At 47.4% G+C, this 27,577-nt stretch overlaps 10 protein-coding genes across 10 annotated transcripts; 5 read left to right on the top strand and 5 right to left on the bottom strand.

The window, feature by feature from the left end:
* Window positions 1–27: 27 nt before the first annotated feature.
* Window positions 28–543, top strand: N7447_004419 (uncharacterized protein; the record flags this gene model as incomplete). Its single annotated transcript, XM_057228694.1, has 2 exons — window positions 28–146; window positions 210–543. The coding sequence occupies 2 exons, from the start codon at window positions 28–30 to the stop codon at window positions 541–543; spliced, it is 453 nt and encodes a 150-aa protein (XP_057088035.1).
* A 1,872-nt stretch (window positions 544–2,415) lies between these two features.
* On the bottom strand, window positions 2,416–5,487 carry N7447_004418 (NEDD4 family E3 ubiquitin-protein ligase; the record flags this gene model as incomplete). The annotated part of the gene is made up of 10 exons (XM_057228693.1): window positions 2,416–2,515; window positions 2,578–2,973; window positions 3,024–3,161; window positions 3,216–3,509; window positions 3,562–4,813; window positions 4,885–5,018; window positions 5,091–5,196; window positions 5,256–5,294; window positions 5,374–5,396; window positions 5,468–5,487. The coding sequence occupies 10 exons, from the start codon at window positions 5,485–5,487 to the stop codon at window positions 2,416–2,418; spliced, it is 2,502 nt and encodes an 833-aa protein (XP_057088034.1).
* A 767-nt stretch (window positions 5,488–6,254) lies between these two features.
* Window positions 6,255–7,089, bottom strand: N7447_004417 (polyadenylate-binding protein; the record flags this gene model as incomplete). The annotated part of the gene is made up of 4 exons (XM_057228692.1): window positions 6,255–6,407; window positions 6,465–6,552; window positions 6,611–6,867; window positions 7,009–7,089. 4 exons carry the CDS (start codon window positions 7,087–7,089, stop codon window positions 6,255–6,257), a joined length of 579 nt encoding a protein of 192 aa, XP_057088033.1.
* An 834-nt stretch (window positions 7,090–7,923) lies between these two features.
* On the bottom strand, window positions 7,924–8,691 carry N7447_004416 (vacuolar protein sorting-associated protein 29; the record flags this gene model as incomplete). Its single annotated transcript, XM_057228691.1, has 4 exons — window positions 7,924–8,040; window positions 8,093–8,506; window positions 8,570–8,584; window positions 8,635–8,691. The coding sequence occupies 4 exons, from the start codon at window positions 8,689–8,691 to the stop codon at window positions 7,924–7,926; spliced, it is 603 nt and encodes a 200-aa protein (XP_057088032.1).
* A 1,091-nt stretch (window positions 8,692–9,782) lies between these two features.
* N7447_004415 (alanine--glyoxylate transaminase) lies at window positions 9,783–10,992 on the top strand (the record flags this gene model as incomplete). The annotated part of the gene is made up of 2 exons (XM_057228690.1): window positions 9,783–9,871; window positions 9,924–10,992. 2 exons carry the CDS (start codon window positions 9,783–9,785, stop codon window positions 10,990–10,992), a joined length of 1,158 nt encoding a protein of 385 aa, XP_057088031.1.
* A 2,414-nt stretch (window positions 10,993–13,406) lies between these two features.
* Window positions 13,407–15,013, top strand: N7447_004414 (glycoside hydrolase family 76 protein; the record flags this gene model as incomplete). Its single annotated transcript, XM_057228689.1, has 4 exons — window positions 13,407–13,506; window positions 13,599–13,840; window positions 13,890–14,363; window positions 14,435–15,013. 4 exons carry the CDS (start codon window positions 13,407–13,409, stop codon window positions 15,011–15,013), a joined length of 1,395 nt encoding a protein of 464 aa, XP_057088030.1.
* Window positions 15,014–16,919: 1,906 nt separating this feature from the next.
* Window positions 16,920–20,452, bottom strand: N7447_004413 (uncharacterized protein; the record flags this gene model as incomplete). The annotated part of the gene is made up of 3 exons (XM_057228688.1): window positions 16,920–19,179; window positions 19,255–20,340; window positions 20,391–20,452. 3 exons carry the CDS (start codon window positions 20,450–20,452, stop codon window positions 16,920–16,922), a joined length of 3,408 nt encoding a protein of 1,135 aa, XP_057088029.1.
* A 950-nt stretch (window positions 20,453–21,402) lies between these two features.
* On the top strand, window positions 21,403–22,930 carry N7447_004412 (cytochrome P450; the record flags this gene model as incomplete). The annotated part of the gene is made up of 5 exons (XM_057228687.1): window positions 21,403–21,421; window positions 21,493–22,111; window positions 22,180–22,313; window positions 22,382–22,657; window positions 22,716–22,930. The coding sequence occupies 5 exons, from the start codon at window positions 21,403–21,405 to the stop codon at window positions 22,928–22,930; spliced, it is 1,263 nt and encodes a 420-aa protein (XP_057088028.1).
* Window positions 22,931–23,457: 527 nt separating this feature from the next.
* N7447_004411 (Cytochrome P450) lies at window positions 23,458–24,689 on the top strand (the record flags this gene model as incomplete). The annotated part of the gene is made up of 3 exons (XM_057228686.1): window positions 23,458–23,531; window positions 23,588–23,816; window positions 24,051–24,689. Coding segments are annotated over 3 exons (942 nt in total), but the record flags the coding sequence as incomplete, so codon positions are not given.
* A 1,649-nt stretch (window positions 24,690–26,338) lies between these two features.
* N7447_004410 (GrpB family protein) lies at window positions 26,339–26,953 on the bottom strand (the record flags this gene model as incomplete). Its single annotated transcript, XM_057228685.1, has 1 exon — window positions 26,339–26,953. One exon carries the CDS (start codon window positions 26,951–26,953, stop codon window positions 26,339–26,341), a length of 615 nt encoding a protein of 204 aa, XP_057088026.1.
* Window positions 26,954–27,577: the final 624 nt, after the last annotated feature.

Here is a 27,577-nt window from a genome sequence, read left to right as displayed (position 1 = left end):
ACATAGTCCTTGAACAGCCTCGCCAAAATGAGATTATCCACCTATTTCATTGCTATCATCACTTCGATCTCATCCGGAGTCTTAGCCCAGGATCCGGGTCCATCTCCTACTGTTTCAGTTGGCTGTGAGCCACATGGAGACCATTGGTTTGTTCTATCCCAAATGCTGTGTCTATTACTTGAAGTGTTTAGTAACACTTTTCTATGCAGGCACTGTGACGGCCCAGCCTCAACGTCTGTTTCGGTTACATCAACAGAAAGCGAGATCGAAGTGAACACCAGTACTCATGAAGTGAGCTCTACTGCCAATGCCACTCCCACAATGCCTAGTCCTACCGAGTCTGTTGGCTGTGAGCCGCATAACGACCACTGGCACTGCGATGGACCAGCCGAGACGGCTAGTGCTTCTGTGAGTGCATCCGCAAGTGCCTCTGAAAGTGCCTCTGCAAGCTCTGGAGATGAGGAAGGTGGCGCTGGAGCAACTGGAGTGCACGTTTTCCTGCTTGTTGGATTGTCGCTTGTCGCTGCTGGTATGAATGTTTGATTTTTTCGATGATTTTGGGGACAAGGTTGAGAGAGAAAGTGTGTGTGTGTGTGCTACTGTTACTGTATCAAGCCGAGGGTCTCAAACTAGTATTATCTTACTCCGGACGGTATGATTCGAATCAAGATAGTCTGATTTCAGTTTCGTAATGGAGATGAAGTCCTGCACTTAAAAGTTACATGTAAGAGCTAACTAGGTAAAATTACACCTTAGTCAAAAGCTTTTGGGAGTACTAGTTGAGCGAGCTCTAACATGTGTCGAATCATGAAACTGTGTTCCGATAATTCAAGAGATAGAGATTTAATCCAAGTGTAGCTCTGTCAAGCGGGAAGATGGATATTGTTGAAAATTCACAATACAAGGTTGACAGAAAAGTTGATAAACTATTTTGTGAAGGCAACTCTAGGAACGTATGCACCCTATAAATGTTAATAGCAATGCTATAAGTGGCATGTCCCTGGGAGCTCCTAGCTGCTAAGGCTCTTTCTATGTATAGGCGGAGGTTGACATTTGAGAAAAAGGCAGGAGAGGCAATAAGATAATAGGAGGGAGGAAACAAGGGAGACACGCGACTCTAGAACAACTTCAGTGGCCAAGTGATGCGTGACAATCCTTAGAGGAATCCACAAGACGTCACCCAAAGCAGTGCTGTAGATACTTCAGCACCTGCTGCACATGATATGTATAGCATAAAGAACCCGCCGGGTATGCCCAAGGTAAAAAAACAATGTAGCATGCTTGAAACGAACGGCGACAAAAAAAAAAGGGAAGGAAAAGAGAAAAAAAAGGAAATGCTGGACGGAAATGGAACCTAGTAGCAGACGATCATGCACTAACAGCATGCCACTGCAGAGCAGTATACCGCTAGGATCCAATTCCAGTATTTCCTATGGGGGATCTTAATGGAGATTCTTACACCCTGCAAGGATATCTAGATATTTGGATCGGTGAAACTGGGAAATGTAGGATCTATATGCATATTTCTCCGTTGATTTATTTGACTGATCTCTGCTCTAAAGTTACTGTGTACATACCTACATGTATGTACAGCTTTTTGTAACGGACACACATCAACAAGACCTTAGAAAGTACCGGACTGCACTGCGGTCCATCAAGGAGAATTGGCAACCTACTTTGTCAACCACTGGCATTGATATCGTGACCTTTTGGGAAAATACGGCCCAATATTCTTCCTGATTAGTCCAGGTATTGTGTGTTCAAGGTGTCAGAGTCTTTAGTGACATTAAGACTTTAACCTTACAATCTACGTTTATACGACACTAGTAGGTCGTTGATCACAACATGGGCAATACACGACCAATCAGCATAAATAGGAGTAAAGCAACGTCATAACTAACAGATGGCTCTAAAGTTAGTTACTGCTATGCTGCGGTTTAACAGCATAAACAGGGTAAGAGCAAGCGAAGAATTTCCTTTTATTTGCTACGTATAATAATGAATACAGAACGAGTGTGGTAAGAGGTAAGATGGGTATGTATAGCCAAGTCGGTGGGGGATGCAGACAAGGCGGAAAAGGAAATATGCCGGGTTCCCTCTCCAATAAGAGGAGAACAAGAACAAGAAAAAGGACAGTCGGAGAAGAGGAACGGAATGGACTTGACCTTAATGTTCCAGCCCTAGATCCTATCCTAATCTGGTGCAGAGAGTCAAAAATTGAAAGTTGGTTTGGTTGGCTGGTAAAAAAAAAACGAGAGCTTCGTGAGTAGTGGGTTACATTTAACAAACAAGACCAAGAATCCAGAACAGGAGAGGGAATAAACCCTACATTGCACGCTGCAAGAGGGAGAGAGGTAGAAAGATCCAGGTACAATAGAGGTAGAAGAGGCAAAAGAGGTAACAGCAACAGACTCTCTATTCCTGTCCAAAGCCAAGCGTTTCCTCCACCGCGATAGACATTTTGTGCTCGAGGGCTTCGTGCGTCTTGTACGGAGGGAGATCAAGACGGTTGAAGCTGTGAAAAAATTAAGGTTAGCTGTGATACATCAGATATAAGAACTAGCATCGGATACATACCAAGTATGCGACTTGGGCAGCGCGGAAGGATCACCAGACTTCTCAATGGTAAACCGTCTGGGACCATCAGATCCCTGCAGATCCTTAAATCCGTTGACAGGGATACGCGAGGTACCAGTAGTGAATTGGAGAAGACGAGACTTCTGCTCAGCATCCCAGGTGCGGACAATTTTCCAGAAGTTCTGGATGACCTCGTCCTGCTCCTGGTAGCCGCGGTAGTCGGTGTGCTTCTTCCAATCTTCGACATCGATATCGGCGATACCACCGATGAGCAACTCGAGTTCGCGCTCGTCGAAGACGTTGACAAGATCGGGGGGAATAAGCTCGTTGAACCCGGACATGAAGGCATCGAACTGCTCCTCGACTCGCTTCATGATCTTCCATTCCGTAACCAACCTGCGATGTGATTAGCGGGGTTTCATCAGGCTAGAGGCGGAGGTACTCACTCAATGTACTGAGGTTTGTTCTCGTTGGTGACGGGAATATCCCGGCCACCGGGTATCAAATCAATAGTGCGACGCTCACCAAACTTCTCATCGTCAACCGAAAATGTGAGTTCCACAATTCCGTCAATGTCATTATCCCTGCCGTGGTGTTAATGTGATTTCTCAAAATGAGATTGCGCGTATCAAACTTACAGTGTCCATGCCAAATTGCGGTGCAGATCCTCATCTACACCTTCCATATCTTGAAGACTGACCTTCTTCCGCAACATCATCTTGTAGAAGGCCCCAATGAAGAAGGAATCCAGGAAACGACGGTGGAAGATAGCCAGACCAACCACTCGGCCGATGAACTTGAAGTAATTGAGATGCTCGGGGTTCACGCCCGAGTGGGGATTAATCTGCAAGGTATAATTATCGTGGGCAGAGTATTCGAAGAGACAGTAGAAAGGATTGAACATTTCGTGGGAGAGGAGGAAGAAGAATTCACTGAAGGAGTTAGCAGGGCTTGGTTGGCACCGGAGATAACGATAGAACATACCGTGAAAGACCACCGTAATCAAGACCATCTTCGCCATCGAACTTGATCATTAGGCGCTTCTTAAGATCGGATGCACTCTGGCGCATAATCTCGGCATATGAATCCTCGAAGATGTTATTACGACGAACTTTAACGTGGCACTGTCCGGACATAATGCGCAACGCGGGTTGGGACCGGAAGTAGATCAACTTGCGGCGGAAGTCACGCTTATACTGGGGCACGCCCTGATCCAAGGAGGAGGGGAGTCGCGGATCATCCCATGTGGTCGTCTTGGTGTTGTGGTCAACAAAATATACTCGAGCAGTGTTGGTAAGACGCATCTCCCAGCCGCTGGGGAGAGGACCCAATTGGGATACGGGCTGCTGTTGAATGGTGGTATTGTTCGCGCCACCTGTGGTCTGTCCCTGACCATACATGCGGATATACTGCTGGCGACGAGGATCGACCCATGTCGTTGTGCGCGTGTTGTGGTCCACGAAGTAGGGCCGTCCCTCGGGCGTCACTCGTCGTTCCCAGCCTGGTGGAAGCTCCCCTGTACCTGCAGTGGTGGCTCCCGTTGCCATCATGGAGATCGCGGCGGCGTTGGACCCGGCGGGGGCTCCAGTTGCGAGAGAGGTTCCTGCATTAGGCCCGGGCGGTGGTGTCGGTATCTGCTGGGCATCTGGCAGGTTGGGTGAATTGGCGCCGGTTCGATCTTCAGGAAGCATTCGGCTCTGATGGGCGCGACGTTCAAGCTGCATGTTGGCTTCGCGCTGCGAACGCTGGGCATGCTCGTTGTAGTTGGCCGCTGGTCGTGACCATGTCGTGGTGCGCGTGTTATGGTCGACGTAATATGTCCGTCCCAAGTTGTCTTCGCGTCGTTCATATCCGGCAGGGAGTCGACCTTGGCTGTCCTCAAAGGAGCTGAGATTGGCGCGGGAGGGAGCCCCGGGTCCAGGGGGGTTGGTCGGGGCGCCATTCATCGGGGGAGGAGCGCCAGCCGGTGGAGCGGTGGTTGGGGTGCGCTGGCTCAATGATGAACTTGATAATGCGGCAGAGGACGTATCGAGAGTGCTCGGGCCAGCCTGCGTTTGAGCTGTTGATGCTGCAACCTGGGGCACAAGGCCGCTGGAAGTCGCTGTCTGAGCCTGTTGACGCTGGGATCCATTCTGGTTTGGATGCGGGGTGGTAAGGTTGGACGATAGGTTAATGATCAATTTTCCGTGCACCACGAGGTTATCATTCGATTTTTTCAGATCCCGAGTGAGCATTTCTGTGGGGGGCACATGGCCGTCAGCTCAGTCCACGTTTCTATGACTCGCGATCGGCGTTCTTCGGACGTACCATCACCACCCATCGACAAGTCGATGACATCGCCAATGCGAACATTGATGACTCCGAGGAAACCCTGGTCCTTCTTCTTGAATTTCTTCTGATCGAAGATCTGGATCGCAAGAATGCTGTCTTCGTTGACTCTCCTATAAAGATGGTTAACGGAATCCACCATATTTTTGCCCCTGACAGCGGGGGAATATCACGGTATCACGTACAGATCGAATGGCTCATTCCAATAGGGATTCAGGGTCTTCTTGATTACAGAAGTTGTATGTGTTTGCTCTCCTCCAACAGTAGCCACGGCGAATGGATCGGGGAATCCTAGAGATGGTCAGCTTCAACCCCCGCAGTACCCGATAAACTCTGGAGATATAGCATACGGAAGACATCGCGTTTGTACAAGCCGTCAGCCGCGATAACTATAGAGAACAGAGGTCAGTCTTATACGGGATGCGGAACCCCGCAGAGTCCAAACTCGATTTGAATGACAGCTCTTACTCGTGACCCGGAGATTTGGCTGGCTGCAATTCATATGTCAGCGATGATCTGAAGATCCAGATCGGAATGGGTGTTAGATAGGACTTCGACTTACGCTGGGAGATTGGACGCCATGATTTACAGCCGATCAATCACCAAAGAACAGCGCGGGCGCGCACATTCACAAGGAGGGAGAAATACCAAACCGAGTTCGCCCAGGTCAAAGCCTGGAAAGAGTGGATAGGTTGGTGACTTTGCGAGTTGGGTGGGTGTTGGAAGAGGAGAAAGAGAAAGGAAGGGTTAGGCGTTAGGTCCGCCCGGGTTTGTATGGCGCAGGTACTCGGACTACGTATTGACTATGTACGAGATACCCGGTCAGTACTTCCTGGGGCTGAGCACAAGATTTAGATTTAATTTCTTTCTTATTTTTACTATAACAAATTGTATCATAGAATTAATTTCCTTTTTTTTTTTCCAAGTTTCCTAGTCATACGTAATAGAGAAATATAGCGGGTGTGGGCGGGTAAAGTGGCAATTTGATATTAATAGGGAAATATCACAGCTATGCCCAGCTATCACGGCAATAGCACACAGCAAAAGGCCATTTTTAGGCAACCATATTCAGATATATCCCTATACGCCTTTATATACCTCCATTGGGATGTGATTAGGTACTATAAAGGTATAATACCTGCATAATCTTGCTATATCAATCTAATCACATCAAATACAAAGTCAATAGCTAAATCTTAACTCTTATTTTTTTGCTAATTATCTGCCCGGAAATTATTGTACAGCACAGATCCCACAACTCCAAAGCCACCACTAGAGAAAATGAGGGAGGATGGTCCTGAAATTGGACACCAGATCCTGGGATTTCCAGGAGCATCCTCAAAAGACACTTAGTAGGGCGAGAAACCACGTCCCCGACCCCGGAAGCTAGCACCACCACGGTATCCACCACCACGAGGGAAGCCACGACCACGGGGGAAGCCTCCCCGGCCACGGCCACGGCCACGGTGCATACCAGGCAGGTTGGTACGCTTGGGAACAACCTGTTATTCGACATCAGCGAGTGTAGAGGAGAATAGGATCAGCAATTATAAACTGACCTTCAAGTTGCGACCGCGGAAGACACTCTCATTCAACACTAGAGCCTGAGCAACCAGGCTGGGTTCCGCAAATTCAACGTAGGCATAACTGCAGCACGTTGTCAGCACACATCCATTATATATTCTCCTTCCATTCAGTTTCTCACCCTTTGGGCTGGCCAGAGAACTTGTCCAGCAAGATGGTAACCCGGTTGATGGAACCACAGCTCTGGAAGTGAGCCTGGATCTCCTCCGGTGAGGAACCGTAGTCGACATTGCCGACGAAGATGCTACGCGCATCAATATCTTCCTTGTTTTCTTGCAAGCTTTCGGTTTGCTGGTCAAGGTCGGCTTGCATCTCGCGCAGCTTAGCGGCCTCGGATTCCATCTCGGCCACTCGTCGCTTCATGGCCGCAATCTCTTCCTAGAGATCAATCATATTAGCGGGGGGTGCCTTGTATATGGAGGAAAGTACGCGACGTGGATATCAAAGAAATGACCCAAAGAGCTTAAACAAAGAGTGGAATTGCTTTCAGTGCAACGGTACAACCCCGAGCACACCTACCTCGTCATCTGCACCATCTTCCTGGGGTGGAATCTGCTCCCCCTTGATCTCCTCTGGAATCTCCTGGCCTTCAGCAGCCATCTTGTCGGTAAAAGAAAGAAAAGTGTCCGGTTGGGGGTATTCGAAGGGTGAAAGCGCCGGAGATGCCGATGAGGGTAGTAAGTCAGAGCTCTCCGAGGGTCGGTTTAATCTTTGCGCGTCAAATTTGGTAAATAAAATCGAAGGGATTGAGCTGCTTGAAGTTGGGAACTGCCCAGATGATTTGTACGAGTTAACAAAACCCTCTGTTCAAGACCTCTAGGCGGCAGAGAATTGAAGTTCTGAGGATTTGGCAATGAGAGGCTTTCTATTTCGGGAATAGCGCCATTTCCGCCTGCGATGAAATGGCGGTATACTGCCGGGCGGTGTATACACGCCTCACGCGTTCACAGGGGATTGTTTCACTAAGCACGAGCTTTTATAGAAAAGCTCTGGAAATTAGGTACATTTTGTGTACAAAAAAGTATATGATTTCTCCATAATTTAAATTCTTCGCCGTCGAGGTAGGAAAATATAAGCATATACAGCACATATACTGTAAGAAGGATCCAACATGGAGAAATATTGGAATAGAAGCCTGAGATCATCGAGGTTTCTTATATATTCTTTCTTTGAAAGGAAAAATGCAATTCTATCAGGTGGGTAGTGTTTTGAGGGAAATAAAGTGAATCAGAGCGAGCAATTCAGCCTGTAGGAATAGATAACAACATCATAGACGAGGTTGAGGAAATGACTCGATTCAAGGTATCATGTATCAAATTGAAAAAAAGCATGGGATCTGCAGCAAGGCGAAAGGAAAGAGAAAAACATGATCAGGCGAACGTCAAGGCAATTATTTACACGGAGGAAGGAAGGGCAATAGGCATAAGGACAGCATCATGAAGCCGGGGGGTGGTTCTTGCGGAAGGAGACCTTCTCAACAGCCACATTTTCTACCCCATTGGCATCGGTCTTTAGTTGATAGACGTACAACACAAGGACATCACCTTGGATCTGTTCAGGGTCAGCATGTATACTATTTTCCAACACCACCAGGGCAACTCACGTCCATCAGGCAGAAACTCGGTGTAGGCTCCTCGCCATCTGGCCAGAAGCCCGAGCTCATGGCACCCGTTGCGCTCCCCGGGTTGATAAAGAATCGGCCCTCCATCTCAAATGCCTCAAAACGGTGGGTACCACCCCACAGCAGGACATCGACATCCATCTGGCGGGCGGCGATAAGCAGTGCGTCGGCGTCGGCGGGTGGCACTATGGTGTGGCCATGGGTGAAACCAATCCGTAGACTGCCATGGTTCACGATCTTGGAGAGAGGGAGATTGGGAGAGTCGACATCGTAGTCACCCTTGACCATCTGCAGGTCCGGGGCTACCTCGCGGAGGAAATCATAGGTCTCGCGGTCAGTCAGGTTGCCCAGACATAGGGTCTGGCCAATCTTGCCGGGGGTCAAGAGTTTGCGGAACTAGAATCGACCGACAGTGGTCAGCGGGTTGGAAGAGAAGTATAGCACAGAAGAAAGACGGACCTTGGTTGGAAGATCCTAAATGATGTGTTAGCGGAGATAGTGAAGCTGAGCTGAGGACAGCTTACAGGAGCTCGGTCAGGGATGAACAGGTCACCAATGACCAAGACCAAACGGGCGGTCATCCTGGAAGGTGCGTGTGGGGTAAATGGAGGTCAATGGTCCATCCACGAGGATCGGAATTTGGAGCAAGCCAGAAAGAAACAACGCCTGTTGGCTTCAGCCTGATGGAGCTTCGCGGGGAAGAGCAACTAAGCAATGCCCTAAGCCCTATTTTATATCTGAATGCGGCTAGCGCTGTCTATTTTATGAAGCCATCATCCTTTTTGTATCGCATTGGCTCTTCAGGCCGACGTCCAAATCCTTTTCGGGTTGATGAGTCCAATCCATGCATATGTATTCTACCCCACGACCCTTCGAAGGTTTCCTAGCCCTTTTGCGGAGGTCACCGGCAGGAGGGGGTATACTATATTGGGGTTCGGCGGTTGAATGGAATACTAATTGCCGGGCAGACATCGGCATTGAGATATACAAAATTGTTGAGATAGTATGCAAAGGAAAGAGGTCTAGTATTTGGATACTCCCATCTCCAACATACGTCAACCGTACATAGACATAGATATACAATCCAATTGCTAATAGAATGATATAAAATGACAACCCTACAGAATACCCCAGATATTAATATCCACAAGTCAATAGAACACACGTATAGAATCATACGTACAGTGTACAGCGTAGGACGCAGACTGTTGGGGAGGTCGGTAGGATCCGCCCGGCCTTCATTTCTCCGTCAAACCCCAAGTCAAACCCCCAAAGAAAAACACCTTCAGAGACAAGTGACTCAATTTATAAATACCTCCCCATCCCACTCTCACATGCTCTCGGTTCCCTTATCCGAGTCAACAAATCATCGAATCCCAATCGGTATCTCGGCCAATCCACTCGGCGGCGATCCCCGAAGTTCCTTACCCTCGGGAAATCCAAATCGCCTTTCACGCGAAATACCCCGCGGCGCGCCGCAATCGGAAAGCTGGCGTCCAAATCTACGGAGCGTCTGAGCCTGATTTCCAGACACCTGGACCAGCGCCTCCCACTACCTGACCTCAACACCCCTTTCTCGACCGAGAGAGATTCACTATTCCCTGACGACGTCGAATATAAACCCATTGATCGCTCCATTCCTCCTGCCTCTCTTCCAGAACAAAATCCCACTATGTCTGCTCAAGCCCCACACAATACCCTCCTGATCCCAGGACCCATCGAATTCGACGATGCCGTCCTCCAGTCCATGTCCCACTATGCGTGAGTTGTCCAGGTCACAATACATATCACCACAACCAGCTAACCCCCTCAGTGAGAGCCATGTCGCTCCCGGCTTCGTCAAGGTCTTCGGCGAGACCCTGACTCTCGTCCGCAAGCTCTTCCAATCCACCAACCCCACCGCGCAGCCCTTCATCATCTCCGGAAGCGGCACACTGGGTTGGGATCTTGTCTCTGCCAACCTGATCGAGCGTGGCGAGAACGCCCTCGTTCTCAACACCGGCTACTTCGGCGACTCCTTCGGTCAGTGCCTTGAGACATACGGTGCCAACGTGACGCACCTCAAGGCGCCCATCGGCGATCGCTCCTCGCTCGAGGAAGTGGAGCAAGCCCTGAAGGAGAAGTCATACAAGCTCATCACCCTCACACACGTCGACACCTCAACCGGTGTGCTCTCGGATGTCAAGGGCGTGGCACAATTGGTTCGCCGCGTCAGCCCAGATACCCTCGTGATCGTGGACGGCGTGTGCAGCGTTGGCTCTGAGGAGATCGCATTCGACGAGTGGGACCTCGATGCCGTCATCACAGCTTCGCAGAAGGCCATCGGCTGCCCGCCCGGCCTCAGCATCGTCATGACATCCGGACGTGCCATCCAGGCCTCCCAGTCGCGCAAGACCCCTCCCGGCGCTTACTACGCCTCCATCGCCAACTGGCTTCCCATCATGAAGAACTATGAGAACAACAAGCCCTCTTACTTCGCCACACCGCCCACCCAGCTCGTTCACGCCCTGCACACCACCCTCCAGCAGATCACCGTTGATGTCCCCGGCCGCTTCGCTATCCACACCGAGGTCTCGGATAAGGTCAAGGCTGCTGCTGCCGAGCTTGGTCTCAAACAGCTCGCTTCTCGCCCTGAATGCCAGGCTCATGGTATGACTGCTCTGTACCTGCCTGAGGGTCTGTCCCCGCCTGATGTCCTGCCTGGTCTGCTTAAGCGTGGTGTCATCTTTGCAGCTGGCCTGCACAAGGAGATTGCTTCCAAGTACATCCGTTTCGGCCACATGGGTGTCAGTGTCACTGATTCCAAGCGTGGTGATATCGACAATGCCTTGGCGGCGCTCAAGGAGGCTCTGGCCGAGGCCAAGCAGGCCAAGGGTCTGTAAGGGCTGTCTTCCGGTAGCTTGGATGTAAATACGCCCACCTTGGCTTACTCTGAGTAAGCCTTGTGGATTATCTTTTGGGTAAAACTACAATGAATTATTGATCATAGACAATGTTTTATATTCCAGTTGTAAAATTGCTTTGATTTGTAGGAACGACTCTTTTGGTGGTTAAAGTATTATCTACATTATACAAGAGCAATAACCTTGCTGTTCGCTTTTCCTTTCCTACCAATAGTATTCAATTCTAGACAATCCCACCATCTGCTATGCGAAACCGCCTACTGTCCCAATGAAACAGACTAACCTGCAGGTACCCGCCGATCCTCCACATTCTGGAATTCTCCCTATTGGCGCGTCTATCTAGACCCAAGACCCTAGCCGAAGAACGCACCAGATTGTACACATGTGGTCAAGAATGTAACACTATGGCTAGAATTTCTCCGTACAGCTTCTTATTTTCCCCTACCAGCTCCTAGTTGCTGGCAGTATGTCAAGGCCCTTTTGCCACACCCCTATATGGCAACGAATTGACCAGCCCTCTCTTGCATAGACGTGGTTGGTCTTTAATGTTTTCATAGCACTATGGCCTATATAGACATAATCAAGAAGGATTCCTACATAGGACCTCGTGCGATTTCAAATGAGTTTCTCCATATATATGAAGACAGTAAGAGTGGAATGTGTTGTCTTTGATAGAAATGCAGCAGGGGGTTTTACTATGTTTATATCTATACTCTCATCCGTCCCATAGATGTCTATTCGCATCTATTATGCCCATTCATATATAAAATCTCCTCAAAATGCATTACTTGAGATCCGTCCTCCCATTTATCCTAGTAGCCACTACTCTCGCCTCTGCAGATACAACAACAAATGCATTATCAGATAGTGCGATGAGTACTACATGTGCCTCAGAAAAGTAGGTCGAGTCAATCCACATATCCATGTTCGAGGACGGTTATATTCATTGCAAGCTGAGCCCAACTAAGTCAACCCAACAGCGCTATCCAATCAATACAGTCTAACCCGGAGAACTGTGCACCGGACCACTGAAAATACCATTGTACTAGTGGCATGGATATGGTGTAGTAAGTCTTATCTAACACCTGGGAAATTCCCAAAACTTATCCTATACACCACCTCTACACCCTGGATATGAACATTATATTCATGAGACCACCCCGGCCAACTCCTGCGACTCCCTTAACCAAGATCTCGCTAACTACCCAGAGCCTGAAGTCGTAGCCTAGATCTGACTTTCTGAAAATGAAAATATGGGCCTTTCCGTGTTGGAAATGAAAGCCATATGGACTTACTTGGGCTGATTTTACTGGCTTCCTCCATTCGGCAATGTGCGATCAGAGAGGAATCACGTTCAAAAGCACAGAGGCAGAAGTAGAGCGATGTACAAGTTGTTTATTAAAAAGAGAAACAGGAACGGGAAGGTGAGCTAATTGGTCAGCAGAACATATTGGGGTTTTCTATGGCTTTAGATCCAGCAGCTACAGTAGATATATTTTTGTCAAAGCCGCAGAGACTGGCGGGGGGTCAGCAAACTGGATACAGCGGTTGGAAATGCTTTCAATATAACCTAGAATCATGGTGAAGCCTAAGGAGGATTGGAATTGTCTTCGGCAGTGGGGAGAATTATGAGGGGCTAAACTGCTTCACTAGATGTCCTATAGCTGCTTAGAATATCATTGCATGACATTCTTTACTAAAAGTAGATTTGCTAAAAATTGCCTAGTTGGGAGTTGACCAGATCGATCGTCCGGGCCGTGGGTCACGGGCCGAGGTCAGACACGTGGACCTTGGACCATGAAAACGGAGATACGAGGTAGGATGTTTGTATTCACCAAAATCAAAGGGATGCCATTCACATCCATGTGATTAGTCATGTTCTTCGTAGCCAGGGCAGAGCTGGCGCTGGCAGACACTGTCAGAGACAGTTGTGGAGCCCACCGGAACGCCCGGCAGGGTATCACGATGGTCCTGAAGAGCTTACGCCCTGGATTTTCCTTGAATCGTATTTGCTTTCACAGTGGGCAAAGGGACGAAAGGGAATGTAAAAATCGTGACGGTTGCGCAGCTCCGCGACCGTTGCCGGGAGCACACTCGGAGGCTTGGGGTAAGACAGGACGCGACGTGATAGGAGCCTCTAAGGGGCCCCCTGTATACTGACTAGTAAACGAATCATATGGTCCAAACAAACACTAGGGGGATTTGGCCCCGTTTCAGTGGTCCCGCTTAGAGATATGTACTCCAATGAGATCGGCTGACTTATGCTACGCCTCGTTCGCTTCTAAGCTGACATTTCCTTCTCCAGGTTCCAAGAAAATTCTTGTTTTTAACACAGCACCGGCCAAGAAATTTGATCCCTTGGCTACTCTCGGCACCGACGTGTCTTGGGGACAATGAGGTTCCTCGGTGCGGGGCATATTGCCATAGTGGCCTTGCACGTTCTACCATTTACCAGCCATGTCTTCGCGCTCAACCTGGATATTAACAATGAGGGTGAGAGATTGATTCAATCACGGGGATATATACTCTCCTATCATTCCAAAGGCTGAGTTGCTAATTATATTGTTTTTTTTTTCAATGAGTAGAATCGATCAAAGACGCCGGGAATACTGCCGCCTACAACATGATGACATGGTATAAAGAAAATGGAACAGACAACCCAGGTTTCATCTCAAGATCCTGGTGGACAGGAGCTGCTTTGTTCCTGGCATGTCTCAATTATTGGCATGCTACAAACGACACAACCTATAACGAGCAAGTCAGCATCGGGATGCAACATCAGGGAGGTGCGGGGGGAGACTACATACCTTCGTGGGCGATCGGCGTAGTACGTATCAATTTTAAGAGATGTAGTCACCATTCTGACCGTTCTATAGGGAAATGACGATCAAATGTTCTGGGGTCTCGCAGCGATCACCGCAGCGGAATATAATTTCCCCAATCGTCCAACTGGCGACACCTGGCTCACCCTTGCGCAGGGCGTTTTCAATAGCCAGATAGCGCCAGATGGGAGAGGATGGGAGACGACTGTCTGTGGAGGTGGTCTGCGCTGGCAAAAGGAAAATTGGCAAAGTGGTTATACCATGAAGAACGCGGTGTCAAACGGTGGTTTTTTCATGCTTGCGGCACGTATCGCTTGGTTTACCCAAAAGGAGAAGTATGCTACGTGGGCCGAGAAAGTCTGGGACTGGTCTACATCGGTAAATCTGGTCAACAATAAAACCTGGGCAGTGGCAGATAGTGTCAGCAAAGGCACTGGGGGCCCCAATGGCTGCAGTCTTCCTGACCATACCCGATGGACCTACAACTACGGTACCTATCTTTCTGGTGCTGCTTATATGTATGCCTATGTAAGTATTGTTCTTTTATCCCTCCCTTCACTCAATCACAACCTGTTTTGACATGCTAACAAACATCATAGACGAACGACACTAAATGGTTGAATATCACAAACAACCTAATGGACTCACTATTTACTACATTTTTCCTACCCGAACACGGCGGCGTGGTCACAGACTGGCGGTGTGAAGCCGTGGGGCAATGCTATAAAGACGCAAACGGTCCGCTTTTCAAAGGCCTTACAGTGTCGTGGCTTGCAGATATTGCATTGATCATCCCTTCTCTTGCAGAGAAGATCATACCAAGACTCGAAGTTTCTGCCGAGGGTGCTGCAAAGTCATGCACTGGCGACGGCAAAAACCTTTGTGGCAACCGCTGGTACGGGGGATATGATGGACAAAATCAAATGGAGAATGCAATCAGTGGTAGTCAGATGATGAGCGCTGTTATGGTGAAATTCCTCGGCGCATCTTCGAAACCAGTCTCGACGGCAACGGGAGGAAACGGTACCAGCGATCCGACTGCTGGTAATAGGGAAAGCGAGGGACCTGCACCGTTGGCCCCTATCACAACGGCAGATAAAGCAGGAGCTGGCGTTCTGACTGTGGTTTTCGCGGCTAGTACGATAGGCGGGGTGGTCTTTATGTTTTTCGGCTCCTAAGCCCTCCTAGAACATGAGTCTAGTTAGGGGGGAGTTTATTTCATATTTCTCGCACTTCTTAACCTGTATATTGCCTTGCTCGTGGTCGCGCAACGTTAAAACGCGTTTACTCATAACCGATTGCCCAGGTGGTTATAAATCGGGGTTTTTTCCATCTTTCTCTCCCGCACGTAAGGATCTGTTGATAATTTTATTATCGTCACATGGTATGTCATTTCCCCCTGACAGCCCATAAGCTTGTCGTGACTTCATATTTCGCTATTCTGCTGTAATTCGCCGATCTTGTCCATGGTGATTGGTGCCCGTCGGTTTTTCCGTCAACGTCCTTCGACAGCTATAACACCCACTCGCTTGTGGATTGCATTGGTCAGTATCGACTCCAGGCTTATCAAAATCTTATAATCTTACAAAATTCGCAGACACTTTTTTGGTGTGCACGCCTTGGGTCATCACTAGTTCATATGTAGATAGTTGGGAGCTTTGCTTCCTTTCCAATTTAACTCTCTCCTGCCTGACTTTGGTCCCTTAACTCACCAAGCCCCATAATTTCTAACTCTGACTGGGTTTCTGAGTCTGACGGGCTTCCTAACTGTGACGCTCCAGCGGAATGCGGAAGTCCACTCGAGGCGGCCATCCGACCACACAGAGATCCTAATGTTTCTGCTGGATTGAAACGGCAGGGGCCCTGGAGTTTCTGGCAGAGAAAAACGCATTTTTCCCTCCCCATATTGAGCCAGACTCAGCGGATCTAGGGAAGACGTGTAGAAGAGTTAGTTTCGGTCTATATAACTGAAAGTAATTAAATATCTCTTTGCTTAAACTGAAATACTACGCCAAATTTAATACTACTGTAGTAATAGCTGTCACGATCTATGTGATCACATGTTTTGCTTATTTCCTTTGTTTCTTTGTTCTCGGGTTGCTACTATTCCTATTCGGGTAACAGCATACTTCCTAATTAGGAAAGAGTTTGTCTTGCTGGGCTTCTGCTATAAGATCCTCTGGGATTTACCACTTGCTTCTTCTTTCTTTTTTTCCCTATCTTTGCTTTTCTAGTTGAATGCACTCTTTCTTGTTAACCGAACTAGCACGTCACAGTGGCAGTAACACTACAATAATATTGCCCTATTATTCTCACCTTCACCCTGTCAATAGCGTACCACCTGTCTCTACTATATCATCCTCTCCAGAGCTATATCAAGCACATACGACCATAGGGTGTGGAAAACAGGGCTTCCCGTCCGCTCAGCCGTACTTAAGCCACACGCCGGTGAGTTAGTAGTTGGGTGGGTGACCACCAGCGAATCCTCACTGTTGTATGTTTTTTATTCTTTTTGTATCATTGGGACATCCCTCTTACCGCCCTACTCTTTAGTCTTTTTAGCCCGTTCACCTAAATACCCTGAGCATCACTATTCTACACCTGAATATCCTGCAGCAAAAGGGACCAAAGGCATGCATGCTATTAGTCACATTGAGGAAATTCCTAGTGATGCCGAAGTTCAGCAAATTTTGATAGCCATAAGCAATGCTTATAACTGTTCCCCGAATTGGGGTAGGGCATGTCTCCGATGTCATTAAAGAGAAAGTAGGCACCTATATAAATCCGTAGCCGACTGCAAAAAAACAGATGGCCACAATAGCGACCCACGCAGTAGGTGAGGGGACCCCTTCACCGTATAAGTCGGATACACCAAGGTAGGCAGAGAGGTAGAGAAGGCAGATAACGTTGATTGAGAAGCCGATGGGAATAAGCGGGCCACTACCCCAGCGGTCTGTCATACAAAATGCGTAGAGGAAAACGCTGACAACCTTGATTATACCTTCGAATGTGGAAATGTTATTGATGTCAAGCCTCAATCATGAAAATAAAAAGTTTAAGGCAAGATGTTCATATTGCTCTGAGCTAGACTTCGGTAGCTTCGGTAGTTTTGCGTGAGGAAATCATAGGAGGATTAGGCTTGTCGCCCAATTTGCATATTGCAGCCTGTCGCGCCTTTGCCTGAATTGTGCGAGGGCTTTCAGGCCCAAATAGTATGGAAACCCCTTCAATTGCCTCTTGGGATTGCTCTTCTGATTTGTGCACCTTTCCCATTTTCATCAAAACCTCTGCGAGTTCCATCTTTGCCGAGAAGATGTCTGGATGCTTTGGACCTAAAGCCTTGGACTCCGTTTCAATGAGCTCAGTTAGAATAATTTCCGCTTTGTGAAATTGATTTGAAAGTAGATATGCTCGCGACAAATTAAAAATTGTCATTGTTGTGCCAATGTGAGTTACTCCCAGGGTTCGCGTGGCGATTTCTCGCGTCGGAATCAATAGCACTGTTGCATCCTCCGGGTAGCCTTGGGCGCAATATACCTTGGCTAGATCGTTGATGGACCATAGAGTATGAGCATGTTCATTACCGAGGAGTCGTTTCCTACAATCAAGAACAAATGATACTAGCTTTTCAGCCTCGTCAATCTCCTTTAGTGCCAAGCAAGTCATCCCAAGATCCTGCATTGTCTCGAGGGTGTCCAGATGGGTCCCGCCAAGCAGCTTCGCTCTCCCTTCCCATGCTCGCAGAAGTAGTTCCTGTGCTTTCTTCGGGTCTAATAGATGCAAACGGGTTCGGCCAAAGCTATGCATAGCACTGAGCGTGTAGGGATGGTCCGGCCCCATTATTTGCGCCAATCCCTCGTATGATTGTTGTGCCAGTATGTCGGCTTTCGAGATAGAACCGCACAACCAAAGTGTACGACTCAAGCTGTCCATAGCCTGAAGCGTCCTTGGGTCAAAGGGGCCCAATTTTTCCTTGCTGAGATCCCAAACTGAAGTTTGAAGCTTTAAGGCTTTCCCTGCTTGACTTGAGTTCCAGTAGCTCCGGGCAAGCACCACCATGGCATCTAGAGCCTCGATGCTGTCTTTTCCTAGTAAATCGCCCTGGGTGTGAAGAATTCTTTCTTGTATGATGGCAGCATCGTTCCATCGACCTCCTTCCGCGTAGACAGTGGCAAATCGCTCGAATTGACCCATATTTGAGTCGTCGAACTCTAGACCTTTGCGGGAATCACAGTAGTCAATCCTCAAACAAGAATCTATATGTGGCACTAGACACCGTCGGTATACGATTTCTGAGTCTTCTGATATTGAAGTGATCGACTCAGCCAATATCCGAGATGCAATGTTGCCCCAAATCTTTTGGGCTTTTCCTTGCAGTCGTTCTCGCGCCCAGCATTGAATCATTGGATGCATCGAATAGCTTCCGAGATTGACATTCTGCAAAATCAAGGAATACGACCGAAGTAGGTGAATTGCCTTGCGGAAGCGGAGTTTATCCCAGGCATTTTCAGTCTGGGAGAAAATACGAGGCAGCCGTCCCTCGGCAAACTTCGTAAACCAACCTCCATATCCGCTTGACAGCGTAACTAAATCTCCCAGCATTTGTGTCATCCTGTCAACGAGACTGCTGAGAGTATCAAGTTGTCCATGGCTAAGAAAACCCTCCCAGGCCTTCTCAAAAAGCGTGCCTGGTATTTGATCAAAGTGGAGAAATGCCATGACGTGGAGTATCTCAATGGCTTCCTTGGCCTCATCTGTTGTGAGGCTTTGTATTTTGTTGTAGGAGACTTCGAATGTCGTGAAAACCGTATGTGCATATGCCCCTTGGCCTTGTTGGATCCCACTGAGGAAAACCTTCTTCTTATAGGAATTGAAAACATTCAGGTAGTCTTCCAAGGAACATATATTCTGGCGAATGGAGGCACCTGCCTGTATCAAAGCGAGTGGTAGACAACCCAAGGCTTGCACAATGGGACGAGCGGTGGCTCTTGCGTTTGAATCATGAAGGTCGCCCACGATGGCGGACCTCAGAAGTAGAGTTATCGAATCTTCCTCCTCGAGGTTTCCAAACTCCTCAAACCCAATAGTTGCATGAACTCTGCAGTCAGGATTTCGGGAAGTTACTAAAATATGCCCCTTAGCACCCATAGGAAAGTATCTGGCGTAGTCAAAGTCTGCATCATCTGCATTGTCAATGACCAATAGCCAAGGCATGTCCTGCGTTGACAACCAGTAAAGGCCGGACTCCAACTTTTCCTCCACTTTGCCAATACGGGCAAGGCCCGAAAAGGCCTGCTCAGCAGCCTTCGGGCTACTTGCATCAACCCAAAAGACCCCCCAGAAACTAATGATCAATATATTAGCATTTTCAACGTAATTATTCCAAGCGATCCGCTTGGGGTGAGGGAATCGATCTTACTTGTCTCGATTATCTGAAGCGAATTTCAAGCAGAACTGAGTCTTTCCAGATCCCCCCATACCGTACAACACAAAGCGCTTTTGGCGTATATTAGGCGCCAGTAGCCTTTCTTGGAGACCTTGGGCAAGCCTCTCTCTTCCTGTGTAATTATCACTTACGGCGAGTGGAACGAGGAAATGTTGATTTTGAGAGTCTGCGGCGGGCTTGAATTTGAAACTGACAGGTTTGTTGTCGTGATGTATGTCGAATGCCAGAATCTCCGTGGCTTCATGTGCCCTTCGCGCAGCAAGAAAGGAATGGGATTCCCGGTGTCGCGAAGCTATTAATGGGCCCGCTAGTTTAATAAACCTGTGGAGGATCCCACATGTTGACTTGTAGCCAGACTGCTCACAGTCACTAAATTTGCACATCTGTGAATGGGTTGCAGGAAGTCCAGAGCGCCCAGTATCATCCCATGGAGGGGCCGCTGAAGAGTAACTGACAATATGTCCTGAGCCAATGGACCGCGATGTCTGAAGTTCTTCCCAGAAGTTGTGAACGTAGAAATTCTTTAGAAGAGGAGAGAATTGCTGGGAGATGGTCTGGAGAGTTTCCGATCCCTTCTCCATAGATGCGATGAGATGGTTTCGATCCTTGAGAACACCCTTCAACCCCTTTGCTAGAAGAGACCACCTAGCCTTCTCTATACCTTCATGAGGAGTACCAAAGAATATCAAGCCGAAAGTAGAAGTAAAAACAGAATGCAGGTGCGTCATCTTCGCTGAAGTGCAAGTAGATGCGTAGATAAGGGCTTTCTTAACAATCAAGCCACCAAGACCATGGCACAGGAAAATTATCGGTCGCTGTACGGAATCATCATGCTCTCTTTCGGCGTTAAGCTCTTCCACAAGAGTTTGAGCATGATGCGATATCCGATCGGCCGAACTGCTACTGAAGAACGAGGTAGCATCGGCTTTGTAATTTACAGTGAAGATACGAGCCTTGAACCCTTCGTTAGGGAGCAGGTCGCGCAACCAAAAACATCTATTGCTGGGATGAATCCAAGCCGTCTTTCCATTTTCATCTAACCCATGAACGGCAACGATACTGCTCAATTAGCGAGGTTCATTCGCGATAGTCGGCGTTTGAAAGCTTACTCGACACATAGATCGTCCCACTTCCCGTCAGTGGATACCGGGAAAATTGTTTCTACGGTCATTGAGACCACCGTGTTTGGAAATTATTAGTAGGATCTCACAAACGCACGGAAAGTCAAAGATTATGACAAGTATATAGGGAAAAAAGCATATATGTGATAAACATGTCGCCGATCGAGAAGAGGGGGTGTCTTGGCCAACAGAAAAATGGGTTAAACGGACTCACTAGTTTGACTCTCTGTTTCAAAATAGCTAATGCTAGTCGGTAGTGCACATAAGTACACAAACTACCTAGGGACAGGGCCAAACTAAGCCAAGGATAGTTAGCCTTAACAGACTGAAGCTGATTTATAGGCTCGACCGGACTAGCCAATCTGCATCCTGATACGCGGATGTGCTCGCATCTCGGTTAATGCGGCCCGCATCACACGGCGCCAATGCATCACGCTGAGAGCGCAGAATACCCTTGTCTAGCCCCGGAGGGGCCTAAAAAGGCCCTAACCCCCGAGCACTTGATTCAATCCCTTAATTCGGCCATTTAGAATAGTTTCATTTTTATGACACGACCGCTCTCTTTGTATTTTGTTTTATAAAAGTTACCAACATTTCCGACGGGGACTCATTGGAATGTCACCACTTATTCTATCAATACTCTTTGGGGGCATCATATTGTGGCTTGTATATCAAAGCATAAAAGCTCATGCCTTGTACAAGGTTTGTTGGACTTTGCTTATGAGATTAAATCGTGATAATACTGATAAAACTGACATGTCTTTACTCATAGTCAGATCAGAATTTCGGTGCCCAGCATGGTTGTGGTCGGGCTCCGAGACTTCGAAATTGGTGGCCGCTGGGGATTGATCGTCTGATCCAAATTTGGACAGCTGATTATGAACAAAGGCTGATGGATTTGTTTAATTTCCATTTTACGGATGTTGGTACGACGTTAGAACAAAAGTTCTTAGGTACAATCGCGTATGGAACGACCGAGCCAAAGAATTTAGAGGCCATGATGAGTTCTAAACTTGATGGTAAGAAGCCACCACCTTCTTGAGCTCTCGATTCAATGTGCAAAAACCAAAGAACTGATTATTTCAAAAAGATTTCAACTTTGGACTTCGTCGTCAGATTTTTTTCCCTCTGCTTGGAGACGGCATTTTTACTCAGGAAGGAGCTTCCTGGAAGCATTCTCGAGATCTCCTTCGTCCACAGTTCACAAAGCAGCAATACCGAGATATGGACATTTTCCGACCCCATGTCGACAACCTGCTCGATCACATACGCGCCAATGAGGGCGAAATCGATCTTCAACCATTGTTCTTTAATCTCACTCTGGACACGACTACGGAGCTTCTTTTTGGGAAGTCTGTTGATAGCCTTAAAGAGGCTGATAACTCACGAGGGGCAAAATTCGCGAATGAATTTGACGTTGCTCAAAACTACGTTATTCAGCGGTTTCGTCTGTTGGACCTGTACTGGTTGATCGGTGGTCGGAAATTCCAACGCTCGTGTGCTGCTGTGCATGAGTTTGTGGATGGAATTATCGAGGAGCGAAATCAAAAGTCCGAGGATGACACAGCAAAGAATGACCGTTACTTGTTTTTCGATGCTATTGCAAAGGACCCAAAGCATTCAAGCGACAGGAAAGCTCTGCGAGCCCAACTGGTCAATATGTTGCTCGCTGGCAGAGACACAACTGCGTGCCTTCTAAGTTGGGCATTGTGAGCGAAGATCCTCTTTTCTATGGGTCATGTTCAAATATTTTCTAACTGCCTTCATTTAATTCTAGCTTTCTTCTAGCCCAGCATCCTCATGTTCTAGCTAAGCTGAAAGCAGAAATTACCTCAGTGGTGGGATCTAGGACAGAGATCGATCGACAAGACATCAACAAAATGACTTACCTTGCAAAGGTTTTGAAAGAAAGTAAGTCCCGCCTTCCGGCTTTTATGAAGTTTAAATTGTATCGTGGCTGATGAAATGGTTGCTAATAGCCCTTCGACTTTATCCCTCCGTGCCCGTCAACACGCGGACTGCACGAAGAACAACCTTCCTCCCCACGGGTGGTGGTCCCGACGGCACCTCACCCGTGCTCATACGTAAAGGCGAGAATGTAGCATTCTGTGTGTACTCGATGCATCGCCGAAAGGACTTATATGGAGAGGATGCGGAAGATTTTCGCCCAGAACGCTGGGACGAAGATTTGCCCGAATATACCAAAACATGGGGCTATTTACCCTTTAGTGGGGGTCCTCGAATCTGCCTAGGACGTAAGTGAACTTCGATTTTATATCTGTCGATAAAATGCTAATTTTCTTGCCCGCGTAGAGGAATTCGCTCTTATTGAAGCATCTTATACTACAGCTCGAATTCTGCAAGAGTATTCCGGTATTCACCTAATATCCACAAAGCTCCAACAACGTACGTGGACTGGTTGGTCCACCCATCAGACGGAAGGAATTGAAAAGATCTCTCAGCAGAGGCAGAAGGTGACATTAGTGCTATCATTAGGTGAGGGTTGCAAGGTGTCATTGACACGCTAGATTCCATAGTTTCATCATGCTATCAAACGAGCCGAGAATTCATTGAAACAAACTCGGTTTAAAAACTCAAACCAGACAGATCCTAAATAATGATTGAGGATTGGAGCTAGACGGGCGGCTCGTCAATTCAAGTGAATATACACTAAAACATAGATCAACCCTTTGCCCTTAAGATGAAACTTACTTACAGACCCTATCTGTATGCACCTCGGATGCCTAAAATCCGACACGGCTGAGCTTCTATAATTTCTCAAGCGCGCCAGGTGAGACTACGTATGTTTCAACAAATGTATACCGAATTATGCGCCGTGTTTTGATTAGATGCGGGACGGAACTATTTATAGACAGATAGCAAATAGGCGAAAACAATCGAAACAAATGCATTGGCTGATCTGGCTTTGGTGACGATCATTACTTGTTCTAAAAACCCCTCGATCGACAAAAGTACAGCGGAGATTGCCTCGAGGGAAGATCTTATAACCAAACCCCAACCGTCCTTTCTGCCAAGTCTTATTATACCTTTGAGCATGCCTCGAACGGGTTCCCTCCATAATGGCATTATTGAACTATTCAGACCTAGCGAACACCCTATAGATATTGAGTATGTGCTGGCCTCTAGACAAATTGTAATACTAGCTGACCATTTGGTTCGAATAGTATCGTCGCTGTTCATGGTCTGCAAGGTGACGCTCGGCGAACATGGACTCACGAAGCTTCAAAAGTGTGCTGGCCTAGCGATCTTCTTCCCAACTACATCAAGAATGCCCGGGTCCTGTCCTGGGGGTATACGGCCAACACAAATTCTTTGGGCGGTAAGGCAACAAGCTCAGACCGAATCCTACAGCATGCAGGGACACTTATCGAGGAGCTTCAAAATGACAGAGAGGTAAGCAGTGATTTACACTGTAAGGGAAATTCGTTGCTGGATTTTATTTTCAAACCGTGCTGCCATGGCTGCCATGGCTGCCTTGGACTGGGATGGAGTGTGCCTCCAAGTTACAAGTAACAAATGATGGAACATTTCCATCACAATGATTTTTTGTCAATATTTCAGCTTGGTTTTAACTTCATGTGCTTTGGATCTGAGAGACAAGGAATTTTTTCAGCTGACCGTGCCTAGTTCGAGGATGCTACCGAGAGACCCATCATTTTCATATGTCATTCTTTAGGGGGTATTATAGTCAAAAGAGCCCTCACTTTATCCCAAGGTCGCACGTCAGCGAAGAGTGCTCGACTTCACATGATTTATACATGCACTTACGGCATTTTGTTTTTTGGCACTCCCCACTATGGCTCCAGCAAAGCACGCCAGCTCGGCACCATCCACAAGCTAGCGTCCTTCATTGTTCCTAAAAGAGTCGCTCGCTTCGAAACAAGTCTAGTTACTGGAATCGAGGATGACTCCGAAACAATTCAAAACCTCGCCGAGGACTTCTCTCCATTGATGTCACGGTATCACATCATGTTTCTATGGGAGCAGTTGCGCACCGATATGAAATATACGATGGACTATATCGTGGATCGCGAGAGTGCCGCACCAATATTGGATGGAACGGACAGATGTGGTATCGCCGCAGATCACCGGGGCATTTGCAAATTTGAGAATGTCAACTCCCCGGGCTTCAAGGTTGTTATTGTCGCTCTCAAGCGCTACTGTAAAGCCGCACCAGCAAGAATCAAGGAAAGGCTCATGGAGAGTGCGAACTCTCTGAGCGAGAAAAGAAGATACGAAGCCATGGAGCTTGTTGGGGAGTCACCAGTATCTCCCGTATCTCCCGTCTCGAACGTTTCTTCTTTTTCGGACGTATCTTCCTTGTCGGATACAATAAATCGGTTGAGAATGAAAAGAGACGCCAAGTGGTCATCTTAGTCTCTATATGCACATGGTTTTGATTTAGCTGCACCTTGAAGGTTCTCAATTGAATAAGCTTTGTAACGATAAACTCCAATGTCGCTTTCTGAATTGATAAATTGAGATCTTTTACCGTTGGTGACTGAGTCAACTCAACATACTAGTTCAACCGCCCACGAAGTCTGCCGACGAGAAACTCACTTGACGTATTTCCAAGTTGATTTCCTATTTTTAGAAGTAACTATGTAAATCGTGCCCAGTTTCTCAGGTGACAATCTATTCTAGAGAATTGTTAGGGTGGAATGTAATCGATTCAGAATATAATTGATTCAAGGTAATCTCAGACTTCTACGATACCATGCAAAGCAATTGGAGAATAATAATTATAACACAGGATTTAATATAGAGCTGGTTGGAGAGGTCGATTCCTCCGTACAGCTTGCTGCTAGGTCAAACTTTCTCTGGGGTTTCACACGATTCGCGGATATGACGAGGGTATTGAGACTCCTGTGCTTTTGTTAGTCACTCGATCATTGAGTAATTTTGAAAGAACTTCGAGCCACTGGTTTTGCAAGGAGGAGTCAAATATATATTAAGGAGTTGACCCCTAAGAGGCCCCCTATGATAGGCCGTGGGCCCAAAAGAAAAAAAGTCTAAAGCCTACTTGTCAAAGTCTAGGGCTACTCGTCGAAAATAACGTGTGACTATAACCAGATTCCCACCGTAGTAGCACTACCCACTAGATTGATTTGTTGCTATACTCCCCAAAATCTATTACATTAGTCATGTATTTCAACGTTAGGTCATGCCCTAGTACGCATTTTGCTCGTGACGAAGTGAGGTTGTAGTGATAAAGCGAGACTAGAGAGAAACAGAGGGGAAAAGAAGGGTACTTGTAGCATTTTTGGTCATGATGGGAAATGTACCTTGTGCTGTACGGGCAGAATATTTGGGTGAGGAATATCTGCCCTGAATGCCCTGAATAGAGCGGCGAGCCTCCCACGCCCGAACCGTGGGCGCTAGGTGACCACCACCTTAGACATGCTGATGTATGTTTTTAATTTTCTGTTCTTATTTTTATTCATTCGGAAACTCCCACTTGCTGTCCTACTCTTCTTTCTTCAGTCCGGCCTAGAGGGTGAGTATGTAAGAATCCTTGTAGGATGGCGCGCTGACCGTGCTGACCGTTCGTTCAACTAGGCAATGGCGATATGCTATTAGGTATGACTGTAGGATCTGAAACATTTATCTCTTAGCATCTACATATAGCCACGCTAGGGTTTTGTTGATTGGTGACTTTATGATATAAGCTGCGTCTGAACGGATCACGCGCTACGATAGGACGTGGGCTGAGATTTTGTAAGAATCGCATGGTTTCTATTAGATACTACAATTTATGTAGGCCATCACTACAGGTAAATGTAGTTAAATAATCCGTCTTAGGGCAAAACGAAGGCAATATAGGGTGAAGCTAAGCGGATAGCGTTTAATGACTCGTAAGCTCCAATCTTCATCTTTACTTCCGACAGCACCAATTAAGACACCTCTCCAGTGTCTCATTCGATATAACCCAAATCACGGAATGCTCTTTCTAGGATCTCATGGATCGTTTTATCCTTCCGTTGGTTATAATCCTCCATCGAATCTCCGGCTACAGCCGTCTGTTCAGCCGCTTCGCGTTTCACTTTGGCATAAAGTTCTAGATCCGCTGGCGTTCTGAGTAACCAGTCACGAAAAATACGGTGTCGGGCAACTTCGGGCGAGTCGGGACCCCACACGTGGACATTTACGTGGTAGGCTTTGGGCCAGTTTTCCACAAAGAACCGGTGCTGGTGCCATCGCGGCTCGCGTATGAGGAACCGAAATCCTGCCTCTTCAAGAGGCTTCACATAGGATGCTTCATCCATGGCATCTTTTAGTGTGAGATCAACATCGATGATGTCTTTAGCTGGTAGGCCAGGAACACTGGTAGAGCCGGCATGAGCGATGTCCAAGATCAAGGCCCCAAGGGATTTTTGAATCCGCTCTTTGACTTCTTCGAACCGTTGTGGCCATTCTAGGTTGGGCTCAAGTATAGTAATAGAAGGTTTTACCGTTCGTGAGGCTATATGCTCCACGAGCTCCGGTTTGTACTCGTAAGGCGCGAGAATCTGCGCAACTGTAGCGGGCATCGTAGAAATGATGGTAGTTGACTCCAAGCTGACAGTGGAGAAAGGAACGGAAATCAGAGACTTAGATAGGTAGAGTCCTGTATCAGTAGATACTGATCGGTCTCTGGATGACTTCCACTTGGATATGGGAAGTGGCAGAGGAGAGCCCGTCAGATTCTCGAGGTCCTCTTGGCATTCTCAGCCGCGCCCCCATTCGGGTTTAGTGCCGCCTCGTATATCACATTGATACCCTCTGTGAGGATGCAAGGTATCGGTACGGAGTACATTATTACCCTTTATATCTGTGAAGTCTTGGGTCTGCAAGGGAGCAGAAGATCTTATAAAATACAGTGCAGAAAAAAATACATCTTTGGGTGAAATTTTATGATAATTCCCGAGACCATACCTTATACAGAGCCATGATAATTATATTCCGCACTATTGCCTTTCGCCCTATGGTCCACAGCCAAAGATCACTGGGGTGTTTAAATAGACCTTTCTCCACTCCTAGATATAGCGACTATTCACTGTCCTCTTTTTGCTGGAAACGAGACACGCTATAATGTCAGCCCAGAATTTTGCAGGTAGGCTTAGAGCCAATCCTCCCATTCGATTGGAAACTACCGAGATGTCACAGGTTTTGAT

Source organism: Penicillium robsamsonii (genome assembly GCF_028829455.1).
Source record: "Penicillium robsamsonii strain IBT 29466 chromosome Unknown utg000002l_segment0_segment0, whole genome shotgun sequence".
NCBI classification, from domain to species: domain Eukaryota; kingdom Fungi; phylum Ascomycota; class Eurotiomycetes; order Eurotiales; family Aspergillaceae; genus Penicillium; species Penicillium robsamsonii.
The sequence above is the reverse complement of the archived record's forward strand: the minus strand, read 5'-3'. Positions and strand labels throughout refer to the sequence as shown.